Raw genomic sequence first — 14,602 nt, forward strand, 5'->3', positions numbered from 1 at the left:
AGCCCATTTCAAGGCATGTGCGCACAGCCTCTGATACATAACAAACTCATTTACCCCTGATGCCTTAAGAGGTTTCCAAGTAAGACCCAAAGACTCATCCAGGAGTGGAAGTCAGAGCTTAATCACAGGTAATAAAGTCAACTGATAGTTGAACATCTGTAAGTGGCAGGGGACGCTGCCGTGAGCAAGACCTGCCTGGCGCCTACGGTTAGACAATCTTCACTTTAGACAATTAGACCCTGAAGAAGGTAGTAGATTGAGGGCTGGTCAAAGGTGAGACCTAGAAGAACCTGAGGGGCCCAGTGTTGATCAAAGAGAAATTCGATCCTCAAGAGCAGGGATTATCTGCCTCTGTGCAGCTGAAACTTCAGCACTGGCTGATCCAGTTCCTGAATAGGCACCTGTTCTCTGCCCCACAACCCTCTCCTTGAAGCCATCCTAACCAGCCTTCCGCCAATGTGCTCCCTGTTCCTGCAGCCCCGCCCACCCCCCCCCACCTCCCAGTTCCATACTGTCAAGTCTAGCTTTGCTAAATGTAATAGGTAGTTAGTTGACGCCCTGTGTCATAGGTTTCATAATGGAAAGAGGGGTAGCTGTGAGGAATCTGCCGTGGAGAAGTGATGGCACCACAGAGGTGGAAGAAAATTAGAAACGCTGGCTGAGGCTCCATTGGTGAGGACTGAAGGAAACGACAGAAACGGAGGGGGGAAGAAATTCACAGGTTATATACAACAGGAAGCCAGGCTCACCAAGTCCTTCCTCACGGAGCCTGCACTACCTTGTCCTAACCCTGTAAGGGGTTTTCTCAATGTTTACTGGCTGGCTCTCTTCTAAAGAGTTCAGGGTGCTTTCAATGCAAGAACTCTTTCTCCTTCAGCCTTTCCCAGACACCACAGCCCAAACTGCTGCAGGAAAGTAACATCCATCTAAGAAGCATCCTAAACAGAGCATTCTGCTACCAGACCTGGTTTGGAACGGCCTGCCACCTTCTGTCTCCCTGTCTGCTGCCGATTCATTCTTCACCCACTTTTGTCTTTATGAAACCTTTCTTTCCTGAGTTTTCTCTGGCCTTTATCTATTCCAGCACCTATTCCCACCCTGATTTGGGGCACCTGGTGGCAAATGACAACGCCCTGAGGACACCAGAGTTTCAAGTGTGTGAAAGTAGGTGTGACCTTCCCCACAGACGGCTCACCTTGTTCAGGCAAATATGCTCCCAATGGTAGAAGCTAAGATGATCACAAGGATGATACAGCAGAGCATGATCATGATCTTCTTCTGCTCGTCCACGCAAGGAAAGAAAAAGCATGTGAGAAACAGTGTCCATGTGCAGACATAGCCACAAAGGTAGGGAGGCCAAAGCGGATCTGGACACAGTGGAGGATGTAAGGAAAAGGGAGATGGATCTGGCTTCTAGAACTCAGGGTGTTAACGGAAGCATTGTTTTCAGGGAGAAATTCAAACTTCAATCAACCGCAATGTCCAGGGATGTTTAGTAGGTCTTTCTGCGTCCTAGACCCCATCCTGGCACATCAGAGTTCTCCAGTCTCCTAGAGCCAGATGCTCCTGGCAAGTGAACCGAATTACGGTGGGGAGGGAGCACCTTGAATCTGAAACTCAAACACAGTTACATTTCATTCTTTGAGAGGTAAGCCATTTTCAAAACCTGCAACTTTTACTCCATCTGGTCCAGCACATGGTTAAAAAGGATTTTAACCCTTCTCCAACACCTAAACAAAAACTACCACATGGTGGTACCCAACCACTGTTTTGCAGGGAAATAGAGCCAGAACTGTTTCACAATCAATATAAAGTCATTTATTTTTAAGTTATCAATAAAATAATCAATTTTACATTAAAAAAATACAAACAACAAAAAAACCCTTCACTTGTGTTAAACTAAGCCCCAGGCCTCAACAACGGCCTGTGATTAGAGCTGATCTGCCCTTGGTGCTGGAGGCAGTCCACTGTCCGACGTCACAGCCACGGGAAAGAGGGCGTCCCCCTGGCTCTGTCTGAATGGTGGACAATGACAGAGTGAGTAGCCTTTGCAAAGGAAGCCAAGGTGCAGTGCCTGGATTCGGGTGCTCTCCCTATCCTAGAAGGTCAAGGCTGAACTATAAATCAGAGAGACTGGCAGAGACTGGGAATCTGAGGGGCTCACCACTGGTCAGCACAGTCACCATACTTGAAAATTACCTGGTTGTTGCTTCCTCCATGACAAGAATTGGCGGAGACCAAGAACCTGTCTGTCAGCTCATTAGCCTGCTGGTGGAAGAACACCTCAGAAATTCCCAATTCCTGCCCCCAAATGATTCAGCCTTGGAGATAGGATCATCCCAAAGGCCATATGATTGATCTCAGAATGCTGTGGGATGTTCTCAGGACAAGCCTCATCGATGCACAGGTGGGGAGAAGGGGCCAAGACTTGTGACACCTGTCTGCTCGGCAGAAAGATTTAATGGGGTCAGCTTAGTGTTCACCCCAAAGATCCATGATCATCCCAGTACTCATCCGTAAAACAAGGTTTCTCAACAGAAGATATTTTTTCTGACACAGGAACATATTTCTACGCTCATCCATTTGCAGATAAGCAATGTCTCTTCCCTAATTTTTAGTCTAGCTCAAGGTTATTTTCCTTTTTTGAGGTTATATATGTTCCATTTCTAGTTTCCTACTTCCTGAGAGACACGGGCATACAAGTATACACATCTCACACACATGATTACAAAAACACATCTGGAACACATAAAATAAGTGACAGTATATTCACACCAGTATGGAGCGCTTCCAGAGCCTGAGACTCAAGCACCTTGTCCCGGGCCCAGTTTTAAGTACCTGGTTATTTCTGGCCTCAAGGCACTGGCTTCACAATGCATCACTCCACTGGAGAACAGCCAGTTTCCAGGAGTCAGACATGAGAAACTAACATCCCATACCCTCAGCCTTTACAAATGGTTAGTAACCTCAGATAACGGGATCATCATGGTGTCTCCTTGAGTAAACATGAGAGCCTACAGCACAAAGAAGGTGGTCACCACGCTGAACGCACTAAGAGCTTCATTTATGACTGAATTTCAAACAAGTCTTCTTCTAAGACCAAAATGACATCTGCCAGTCCCTCCTATTTTCAAGATGTAGGGACAAGGAATTGTAAGGACTGAGATCCTGCCAAGTGGAAGGCTCAAGTCAAGCCTTATTGTTACCACACTTGGAAGAATCCCTTTGCTTTGTTAAAGATACCCCCTAAAAAAATACATAGCAATTTCTGGGAGAATACTCCATGAGGTAGAAAATACAGCACCATGGGAAGGTTTTGAATAGGTTTTCCAAGGTGCAAAGCATAATTTGACACATTCAGAGGGAAGAAAGAGAAGTTGGGTTGGTTTGCACAGTCCAGGAGAGAAGGCACTTCAGAGTTGGGACAGGAGAAGGTTCTGAGGAGAACTCGGGGTTGCATCAGTAGATCAGCTTCGTCTGGGCTAAACGGTTTGCTGGGTCAGGTCCAAGGTCAGTTACAGGGAAACAAAGGAACGGGTCCCACTCTCTCAGGAAGGCCATTCAAACTCCATTCCCATCTGAAGACAAGGGTGGCCATACCAGGCTGGAGTGAAATCGGGTTCTAAGAGAGGCAGGGGAAGGAGGAGCTGGCCAGTGCACGGGATGACGGTGGAGAGCAACAGTAAGACTCGGTCACAAACCTAGAAGGTGGAGAGGAAAGTTCAGACAACTCTGCAAAAAGGAGAGCAATGGAGAAGTCAACACTAAAGCTGAGAAATTGGGTAGACAAACCCCCAAGACAGGACCTGGCACTAAATATCCTATTGTAAAAGAATCAAAACGCTGTATTATGTATGACAGGGAAAAATAAATCTCTGGGCCTTTTATAACCTTTCACTCCGGCTGTCACCTTCCCCTCAAAGGACTTCCCAGGGGGAGGCAAAGTCCCTGCATGAACACACCGGCTCTGTCTCCAGGGCCCTCATCAGCACCTTTCAGATACAAGTTCCAGAACTTGAATCCTCGCTACTCCCCTACTCCCCACCTGTCTAACACAGTGGGAAGAATAAAGAGAGATTCAGGGGTCATTGTGGGTGCTCCCATCTGAAGAGCTGGGTAGGGTTCCTTGGGAGAGTTTCTTAACTTCTCTGAGCTTCAGTTTCCCATCTGAAAATGGGGATAATGCTACTACCCTAGAACAGTACCTGGCACACAGCTGGGGGACATAAACATAGGCTGTCTTCCCTCCCTCCTGCCCAGAGGCATCTTGTCCTCATGCCACATGTGGGGGGAGGGAGGGTGTCCAGACCTAGGGAGCAGCTAGCCCTGACTTTATGGAATACACTGCAGTAAGCAACCCGACACTGCTTCGCAATGCAGCATCCTGGCGACCAGATTAGTCAACTGAACGCAATACATTAATCAGTCTCCTCATTTAAAAGGGACTCATTTACATTCTCAAGATGAAGCTGATGTTTCATGCTATAATCATCTGTCCTCTAGACCCTGTGGTCACATGGGAGGAGGAGGAAGGAAGCAGGGACCCACTGAAACCAAAATACAGGAGAGGACTGGCTCTGGGTGCCAACAGGGAGGAAGGTGTCAGGTATTAAAAGACATGGGCATCTAGTACCTCAGCAACCCAACTTCTCTGAATTCATCAAAGAGAAAATAGAAATGAGAGAAACAGAGGCTAGCCATACTGTTAGCTGTAGTTAAACAGGAAAGACAAACCTCCAACTTTGGGGAAATAATAACTAATTGAGAGTATATTCACAATCTTGTGCTGAAAATTAGATTTACGAAGAGATTTTAGTGATGTGGAATGAGGCATACGATTTTTTTAACTGCCTCTCAGACCAAAGATAATAAAGTCTGAACTATGCAAAACTATGTCTGAGTGTGGACGTGCCAGAAGTTTATGAACAATAACGCTGAAGGTTAATTCTTCACCTTTTCTGTTTTACAGGGGTTTTTTTTTACAATACATTCTACAATATTTAAAAAGTCACAAAGTGTTGACAGTCCCAATAACAAGATCATTCTTGTCATGCTGTTACTGTCATACTGTCATGCTGATTCAGTGATCAGCGCTATTCCTTTCACTAGACTTTAAAGAAATTAATTAGCGTTGATTTTAAATTCCATCTTCCTCCAAGGTTCTCTGGACTCAGCAGACGATGATGAATGGCTACTCGGTTTTACAAGGAAGCTCAGATGTAGTAGAGAACTCCCCCAGGCCCCTCATCGGCTGTGGATTCACACTTGGCCCTGTCACTTAACATCTCTTTAAGGCAGAGTGTCTTCGTCCGTAAAACACGGGTAACACACAGTCCCTACGTCAGGAGGGTGCTGTGTGGATTCGAGGACGTGTGTGTCAGGGGTTCGATACATGGTCTGGCACAACTCAACGCTCAGAAATGCTAACCATTGTGTCCTTCAAGATCCGAGGGGTCAGCCAGACAAAACCCCACCGACCCAAACCCCAATCCAAGGCTTTCTTTACCTTGGAAAGGGTATGGAAAGCAGAGCCCAACATCCACGAAAGTCAGCAAGAATTCAGAAGAGGAACCCTGGATCTGACACACTGCACCCAATCAGGAGCATGCCTGCTGAGCAAGGGGAGCGAAAACGTGGTGCCCAGATGTGCCAGGACAGGTTTGAGACAAACAGCGGGGGCAGAGCCCACAGGAGAGAAACCAACAGGAGCCTGCCCAGAAAAGAGCTTTCCCTGGGGACCAGAGCCCCAGAATAGATAAGGAGACGAAAGAATGCATAGGCTGCCAGGAGGTTAAGAAAGTTCGGTGCGTCCAAGGACAGTCACGAGGGGGAGTGGTGCCATGTGAAACCCCAGGCCACTTTGTCAAGAGGGAGCCAATCCAGAGTCCCAGAGAAGCTTCCCGTTACTTACATTTCAGTGCAGCAGCCACTCGGGCCACCGTTATTTCAGCCCAACGGAAAGTCCAATAATCAACGCTAAAATGCCCAGCAACACAACTACTACCACAATGATAATTATCAATTTCTGGAGAGAAGGATGAGAGAAACAAAACAAAGCATTATTACAAACAACCAAAAACAGTAATTCATCCAAAACCCAACCCGGCTCACCTCTCTGCTGAAAGCATCTTATCAATCCAAATAAGAAGCCTACATCTCTATGTAAGATCTTCTATGAGGCTATCTTAGATTTCTGAAATTACTTTCTGGTTGGCAAGGCCAGCAGGTAGAAATATGGAGCTCCTCTAGGCTCTCGGCTCACACGGCAGTCTTGCACATGAGCACAGATAGAAAAAAACAACTGTCCCAGGGTCTCCAAGCAGCTGCTGGCCAAGGTATGACGTGACCAGTTTTTCCTTTTCAAGAAGTGTAAGTTTTTGCAGAGTCCTAATTTCAAACTTCCACCCGTCTTTCCGCTAAAGCACATGCCCCCGCCCACGAATCGGACCCGATCCAGTGACTGGGGGTCAGAAAGCGTGACGACAGTCCTGTTGTGAGCCAAGCCTGAATTCAACATGTGAAATAACTTCCCAGCCCCCTGAATCCCTGCACAAGCGATAGGTAAAGTTGGAAGGAAATCAAGGAACTGAAGAACCGAAGTGTCAGAGCCCAGGAGAAAGAGGAAAGAAGAGCCTACAGCGCACAAGCCACCAGAGATGGCTACCACAATGGGCAGAGAAGCTGAGAAGTCCTCAAGCAGCAGGGCCGCCGAAGAGGGAGAAATGCGATGGTGTGGCAGGAACAGCCTGAATGGAATCTGAATTTGAATCCCTCTGCTGTAGTTACTAGGTGGCCTGAAGCCAATTACTTAACCTTTCACCCTTAACTGTTTCACGTAGAAGTAGAAGTAATAGGTGCTCCATGAGAGAGAAGTAACGTTATATGGTGATCAGCCCAGCACTGGGTTCATGGCAGAAAAAACGGGGGTGGGCGGCTGGAGCTCGGTTAATGGAGTGGAAGAGAGCAAACAGGCTTCCGAAGAACAGAGGAGTCAAGTGTAACATCCGAAAGGACCACGCGCTCTGGCCAGGAGGCTCGCAGCCACACCCTGGGAACCCGTCCACCCTACAGAACTGCCTGCAGTACGGGTTCTTGGGTAGAGAGTACGTGAGCCAGATCCATGCAAGGATCACCGGGGGACGAAGGGCAGCTACTCTCAGGGAAAGGCTGACGTAGGTGTTGGGAGGAGGCCAGGACAGAAAGGGAAGGCCTGGGCTCAAGGACACGGGGGCAGAGGACCAGAGAGAGGAGAAGCCAGCCAGACCGGCAGGGCCCGAGGCGCTCACCCTCCGAGCTTCACTCTGATACTTGACGGCCTTTTTGGTATCTGCCACGGCCCGTTCCACAAAGCCCACGGACTGGTCCATGTTGTTCTCGATGCGGTCAATCATGGCTCCCTTTCCCCGAATGCAAGAGGTGGTGGCAGCAGAAACAGCGACAGGGACAGAGAAGAGAGAAAGAGCGAGAGACGGCAAGCAGAATGGACCTTCTTCTCTGCAGGCGGCGGGAGGCTCACCTTCCGGGCCTGACCCTGGTACTTCACGGCTCTTTTCGTTTCCTCCCGCGCCTTCTCCACATGGTCCACTGTGTGCATCACATTCAGCTCTATGTTATCTAGCATCTCTCCCTGCGGAGAACGGACATGAGTCACGCCCCATGAGCCCACCCCAGGACAGTCCTCGCTCACGCGGGGAAGGGAAGCATCCGGAAACCTTCTGTGGGGCACACGTTCACATTTCCCACAGGAATACCTACGGCTCTCCAGTCCTTGGTGGCGGTCACTCACTCAGGCAACACTCTCTGAATTCCTTCTGCGGGGCAGGGAGCACACCGTCCAGATGCCTGGTAACTACGCATCTCACAGATCCCACCCCCACCATTTTGGTTTTAATCGAGTGGGTGAGAAGAGGAACCAAAATAAGAGAAGATTTATCTAAGATGCTGGCTTCTCCCTGGTCATGTAGACCTGAACCAAGTTCATCTGGCCTGAGGCAAGTTTGCTGACTACTGCTGTGGAACAGTGCTGGCACAAAATAGTTGTTCAGTAAATATCCAAGGCTCGGAATGTTTGCTTTCTCCCAGAGATACTCCCAGGCCCCTTACGTGACAGACACTGGGTTTACCTAAGCTCTCTGGTTACATATTCTATCTACGTGGCTACTGAGGGACAGCGGTCTCTGAACGAGCGTCCCTACCACCTCCCAGCGGCTGCTTCCTGACGGGGAAGTGTGGTGACTCCGATGAATTCCAGGCATCTTAGGACGGGAGCGCCCCTCACCTACCTAGACCTTCCCCAACCCGCCCCGTTGCTTTACGGCACTCTGGAGATACAGAAAGGCACTTACCATCACTTGGCTCTCAAACCAATTCCTCAGCAAGGCCGCAAGGGGAGAAAAAAGAAAAGCGGGAATGGACGCACTTAAGGAATGGTCTCCGAGGCCAGGAGGGAGCGGAAGAAAGAAAGGCACCTGGGCCCCAAGCAGGGACCGGGCTTCGAAAACCAGCCGGGCAGGCCCCGGGCTCCCGCTAGGCCGCTCAGCCCTCCCTCACAGGGCGGGGTTCGCAATCTCTCACAGGCGGCCGGACGGCTGGAAGTTCATGGTAACGGCGGTGCACCTGGACACCAAGGCGTAACTGGCCGGGTCACCAGGACCAGCAAGCAAGCCCCTGCCCACGCGTGGACCAGCGCCACACGCAGGTGACAGGCTGGCAGCCCTGAGCAAGTACGCCCAGCGCCGGAATAAGCCGTCAAGCCGTGTGCGTTCCACGTCTTCCTGCGAACATTATTCTACTGTTGCTCTGTTCATCTCCTATCTGGTCTTGTTCCTTAGCAAAAAGTGCCAAAGCTTGGGGAAAAAAGACATATAAAAGACGACGCAAAAATGGACAAAAAGTAAACCCTCTGGAAAAGCGAAGTTTTTGCTGTGAAGTGGCAAATGACCGCTTCTTCAGTGTCACCAGTGAAACATTTCACACCAGGAGCCTGTTCCACGGCACCCTCACCAAGAACCCACATCTCCAGTGAGAAGAGAAAACAGGAGGTGCGGAGGCCAGACCGATTCAAGGCCCATAATAAGTATAAGTGACCTCGAAGGAGCAGCAAGAGTGACGGGCTGACGGGGCCCTTGGGAGGACGTTCCTGGCCTGGAACACCGAGATTCTGTGACTCCGTCAGGCGAATTCCTGATGACTCCCCAGCAGCACCTGGCTCCACATTCCGGTCCCCCTGCTTCTCAGAAGCGCCTGCGCTTCCCTCCCTCTCCCCACGGGGGTGGCCACTGCCCGGTTACCTGATTCTCCACCAGCATGGCGATGTCCATAAACATGTCATGAAGCTCCTTGATGCTGCTCTCCAGCCTCACGATGTCCTTGTGCCGCCCCTCGATCTCGCTGAGGGCTTGCTTGGAGATCTGAGAGTCAATGATCTGCAACAGGCCACACAAAGGCCAGCCATCAGCCAGCGCCCCGGCCGGAGCCCCCCGGTCCCCTGCACCTGCAGCCCTGCCTTCGCCAACCACACGGAGCCCCACGGCAGCCTCCCTCAAGAGGGGCGTGCACCCCAGGTCCCGGACACTCACCCCAGAAGTGAAGATGGCGGGGTTGCCACTCTCCAACATCTCCTCCAGCTCCTCATCTGTGGTCTTTTTGCCGGCTGTGGAACAAAAGAGGTAGTGCGTCAAATATGAGACCAAAGCACACCACAGCAGAAGTTCCCTGAGAACCAGGAACACGGTGACTTCGCTCTAAAGACTGTGGCCTTTGCCACGCACCCCCAGGAGCCTCTGACTCGTCTTGCTTCCAATTTCTCCCCTAATCCAGTGCAGCCTTAGCATTATGGGAGGTTACCTTCCTGAAGCACACAGCTGACCACAGCCCCTCCTAGCTCACCAAGCTGGGCCTGGGATGCCCAGGAGCCACCGGTCCCTGGCTGCAAGCCCTCCCTCCTCCACCTAACCCCACACGGCTACGCCCAAGGGCTCCCTCTTCCTGGGCGGGACAACCTGCCATCACTCCTAAACACAAGTGCTTTCCTCGGACCCCTTCCTGGTCCACACCCTTCTTCCACTTAGAGCCTGTGGCATCCCGCAGTGCCCTGAGTCCGGGAGACACGGCTGCTGGGATCGGTCTATGCCTCGCAGCACCCAGCACCACACTCTGATCTCATAAATGTTCTCTGCTGTCAAAGAGACGACAAAAAGGCAGGGTGGCTGCGTGGCTTGGCCAGTTAAGCATCCGAATCTTGATTTCAGCTCAGGTCATGATTTCACGGTTCGTGGGTTTGAGCCCCACAGCACAGAGCCTGCTTCAGATTCTTTCTCCCTCTCTCTCTGCCCTTCCCCCACTCATGCTCGTGCTCTCTCAAAAATACACATTAAAAAAGAGAGAAAGAGGGAGACAACAAAAAGATGTCCCTAGGATGTGAGTCCCTAGGAGACTCTGCGTGAGGAACTGCTGATGCCCACAGGAGCCAGAGGACCCAAGCCTGATGAGCACCGCGCCACCTTGCCACCCACAACACTGCACCAGGCCCGCCAGCGCCTCAATGCCTCTCCTGGGTTTAGGGGCAAAATACGGGTGCGCCCACCAGCGGAGGCGCTGTCACTCGCTACCCAGGGTCTCCTGACTTGGGATGGACAGCCAGGTGGCAGGGAAAGACGGAGGGACATGCGCCAAACATCGAACACGTACTGATTTCAAGCTGCCGCTGGATTCGCCCTTTGCTGCGTTCACGGAAGTCCACCTGAGCCTCGTTGTATTTGGTCATCACCTCCACGAACTTGCGGGACAGGACGGAGTGCTGTGGGAACCATGCCAAGTGCCGTGAGCCCCCAGGAACTGAAGGTCCGGGAGCCTGCACGGCGGCGAAGCCCACGCACCTGGCCCCGTGTGGCCCAGGCTGGGGCAGTACTGAACTTGGAATCAAAGGAGCAGGCATGAGGCTCAACTTCCCGCTTTCCCCACTTTGCACCATCAGGAGAGTCGCTGACCTTTCCAAGCCATATGTTTGGCATCTGCTCACCTGCCCTGCTGACCCTGCACAGTCCTCACTCGTGAGGCCCTGGAAAGCCCTGCGTCCACACGACCCGCCGCATTTTCCTGGCACCACCCTGGCTTGCTTTCTAAAACTGCCAGACCCCCTTTCTGCCTCCAACACCTGCCCAAATCCCTGAGTTCTTACCCAACCTGACCTCCCCAACCTCTCCCACGTACTGCCCGAGGCATTCGTTCCACAGCCCTGTCTGCGTTCAAATCTTTACCGTGGCTTTGATTCCTTGCCTAGCTCTCCACATCAAGGCCTGCTGGCTTCTCCTGTGTAAAACCACCAGTGTTTGCACCCTTTCCAAACCCACACTACCCGCACGGACATTCTGACCAGAATCACTGCAAAAGCCCAGCAAGAACCCCACCTGTCGCCCCTTCCCCACTCTGGTCCAGCTTCCAGGAGGCCCCCGGAGCACCTCCTAACAGACTGTAAGCTGGAGTAAATGCACACAGGCTACCTGATCGTATTTCCAGGTTCCCAACCCTCTGGCCCACAGCGCTCCATCCTCTGGCAAACCTCGGTTGCCGCTCCCCCGCTTCCAGCAGACGGGCCGTTTTCTCCCCGCCAGCCCCTCCTCCCCGCCCACCCCTCCTGCTACCAGCACACCCCTCACTCCGGCCCCCCTGGGCCTGTCCACAGGGCCACTCATGCCCATCCCAGGCCCGGCTCCCCTGGCTACCCCCAATTCTTCCCGAGCTCTGAGGACGCCGAGAGCACTGTGCCTTTACTTCGCTGTGTTCTCACACTGCTCTCCTGCCAGGGCCTATGTGACAGCTTCCCCGGGCCACCCGGATGTCCTGCCTGTTAAGGACAAGGATCACGTCTCCCAGGACCTCCAAGGAGCCTCAGTCCACACCGGACAACTAATGACTGAGAATCTCCACAGAGAAGACTTCAGTTTCCCCTCCTGAAGAGGCACACTGAATCTGAAGCTGTGTCCTGGGGGGCAGGTCGCGGGAAGTTCTTCGGGGGCCTCCTAAGAGACGCAGAGGGTGTTCCAGCCCCTCCCCCGCTACAGCCTGGGCAGCTCTCCTCCACCAGTTCTTCAAAATGAGTCTAAATAAGAACTGTACTTAAAAAAAAATACATGGGTGCCTGGGTGGCTCAGCCAGTTAAGCGTCCAACTTCAGCTCAGGTCATGATCTTCCTGGGTTTGAGCCCTGCACTGGGCTCTGTGCTGACCAGTCTGAGCCTGCTGAGATTCTCTCTCTCTCCCCCAACCCCTCCTCAAAAATAAACATTTAAAAAAGTAAAATAAAGTAAAGAAAAACAAAATAAAACAAAGACAGGTCATGATCCCTTGATTCGTGGGCTCAAGCCCCGCATCAGGCTGTGCTGACAGCTAGCTCAGAGCCTGGAGCCTGTCTTCAGATTCTGTGTCTCCCTCTCTCTCTGACCCTCCCTTGCTCAGGCTGTCTGTCTGCCTGTCTCTCTCTCTCTCTCAAAAATAAATAAAACATTTTTAAAAAATAACAAAACAAAGACTCCAGAGCTAAGAACAAAAAACTCAAGACTGGACAAGACGAGCATCAAAGGAGGCAAAGTCTCACCTGGGATTTCCGAATCCGAAGGTCTGCCGACGACCGCACCTCGTCTTCCTCGATGTGCCTCTCCATACCTGCAGGGCAGATGGGGCCGTGCCAGCAGCACATCGCCCTCTCCCCCAGGAAGCACACTACTTGGGGCCCGCTCCCTGCACACCCCTCCAGGCTCCCCGTGCACCACACCCATCGAGAGGCACGAGAGGCGGCCGCGATCTCCGTGATCTCGGGCCGTCGCCTCCCGTGTGGACCGTGGGCCTTGCACCGCTTGCCCTCCCTGCACTGCTCTCCTCTGACTCCCTCCCTCCCCCTGCTGGCGGCTCTCAGCAAGAGTCCCTGTCACCCGGAGACCCGGGCTCAAGTCCCCGCCCCGCCAGCCACTAGCTGCGTGACTCTGGGGAGGCCACGTCCCCTCACTTAGTGTTCCTGCTCTGTGGACTGGAGCGAGGATAGCGTCTCCCTCACAGCACCCAGTGAATGAGAATGTACGCAGTGCTCCGCACCCTCTCCCTGCGACTCCTGAAGGCCGCCCCGAATGACCTCCACCTCCAGCCGCGAGAGCAGGTGTGTGATTTGTTTGAGGGGAAGAAATAATACATGCAGCCTCCACCCACTGACTAACATCTGCATCATCTGCATTCCCAAACCAACGGGTGGGGCGGGGGATGCAGCTGGAACAAAGAGAGCTTTCGGGCCCCGGGGGATCTCCGTCTACGACAGCAGCCTCCCTGAACAACGGGTTGGGGTGGAGGGGGAGGGCGGTAGACCTGGCCCGCCAAGAAATGTCTGTAGCCTGGAGAATAAGATGTTCTGGGGCGCCTGGGTGGCTCAGTCAGGTAAGCGTCCAACTTTGGCTCAGGTCATGATCTCACAGTCCGTGGGTTCGAGCCCCACATCAGGCTCTGTGCTGACAGCTCAGAGCCTGGAGCCTACCTAGGATTCTGTACCTCCCTGTCTCTTTGGCCCTCCACCACTCACACTCTGTTCCTCTCTCAAAAATAAAGCATTTAAAAAAAAGAATAAGATGTTCTGCACCTACATAGCTCTGGCATTACCATTCACATGTACGTAGGGGCTGGGGAAACGGGACCAGTAAAATTAAGTAAAAGTCAAGGGACGAAGTGAAAGCACGGAGTCCCACGGCCCCTCGGCAGCCGGAAGCATACATCGGTTCTGCTCTCTTTCACCTATGGCCCTGGTTCGCGGACAGGCGGAATTTCTGGGGCGGTGCCCAAACTGCAGGCCAAGGTGGGATGAGAGTATCATCCAGACACATCTCGGTCTAGAAGAGCAGGGCCCCACGGCAGATAGTAAGAGCGGGGCGGGGGGGTGGGGGGCACGGCTCGTTCCCTCTGTCCCCTTCTTACTCTTCAGCTTGTTCCGGACGTTGTTGGCTCTTTTCTTGATCTCGGTCGTGAGCTGCTCTAGGTCGTCCTTGGTTTCTGGGCAGACAAAGGCCAAGAGAATGAGTCAGAAGACCCACTGCTTTGTGAGCTGTGCCAGGCAACAGAGGAGGGGGTGCTTTCCCGGGGCCCAGAGCAGCATGGATGGGAGGTGTTCCCCAGACATCTGTCACTGGAGCCACAGACAGCTTATTTAAAGGGCACTTTCCAGGCACTCCGTCCCAGACCTACGGGATTAAACACCCAGGGTTGGAGCGCTATGATCGGTCTTTTTCGCAAGATTTCCCAAGTAATTCTCTGGCACACACAAAACAAGGAGACTCCTTTCTGAGGAAATCATCCGGTTTGCCATGATGGCTTCAGCTCAAAGACAGGAGAGGGTTTCACTGGACTTCTGAGGAAAAGGGATTTCAACCAAGGTTCATCAACCTAGATTCAGGCAAATGTTTATGACATACCTACTGGGTACACGATGCTATTCTAGTGCCAGTGGAGCCAAGTGAGTATGAGCCATGACTATTCGTTCAAAAACCATCCAACGGGTGCCTAGGGGGCTCAGTCAGTTAGGTATCCGACTTTGGCTCAGGTCATGATCTCATGGTTTGTGAGTTTGA

The 14,602-nt window shown here is 52.2% G+C and overlaps 1 protein-coding gene across 2 annotated transcripts in view; it reads right to left on the reverse strand.

Annotated features, from left to right (window-relative positions):
• Positions 1-2,749: 2,749 nt before the first annotated feature.
• STX3 (syntaxin 3) overlaps positions 2,750-14,602 on the reverse strand; it is a 39,783-nt gene continuing 27,930 nt past the window's right edge. Inside the window, exons 4-11 of one of the 2 annotated variants that reach the window (XM_029915428.1) lie at positions 13,953-14,027; positions 12,595-12,662; positions 10,690-10,798; positions 9,579-9,652; positions 9,291-9,425; positions 7,517-7,627; positions 5,912-6,025; positions 3,612-3,701 (exon numbers count right to left, since the gene is read on the reverse strand). In XM_029915428.1, the coding sequence (XP_029771288.1) occupies positions 5,942-6,025; positions 7,517-7,627; positions 9,291-9,425; positions 9,579-9,652; positions 10,690-10,798; positions 12,595-12,662; positions 13,953-14,027 (656 nt within the window). In that variant the 3' untranslated portion in view covers positions 3,612-3,701; positions 5,912-5,941. Of the gene's footprint in view, positions 3,702-5,911; positions 6,026-7,516; positions 7,628-9,290; positions 9,426-9,578; positions 9,653-10,689; positions 10,799-12,594; positions 12,663-13,952; positions 14,028-14,602 lie in introns of both variants that reach the window. The other variant, XM_029915426.1, reaches the window with a different exon arrangement.

The sequence above is a fragment of the Suricata suricatta genome, chromosome 11 (genome assembly GCF_006229205.1).
Source record: "Suricata suricatta isolate VVHF042 chromosome 11, meerkat_22Aug2017_6uvM2_HiC, whole genome shotgun sequence".
Taxonomy (NCBI): Eukaryota; Metazoa; Chordata; class Mammalia; order Carnivora; family Herpestidae; genus Suricata; species Suricata suricatta.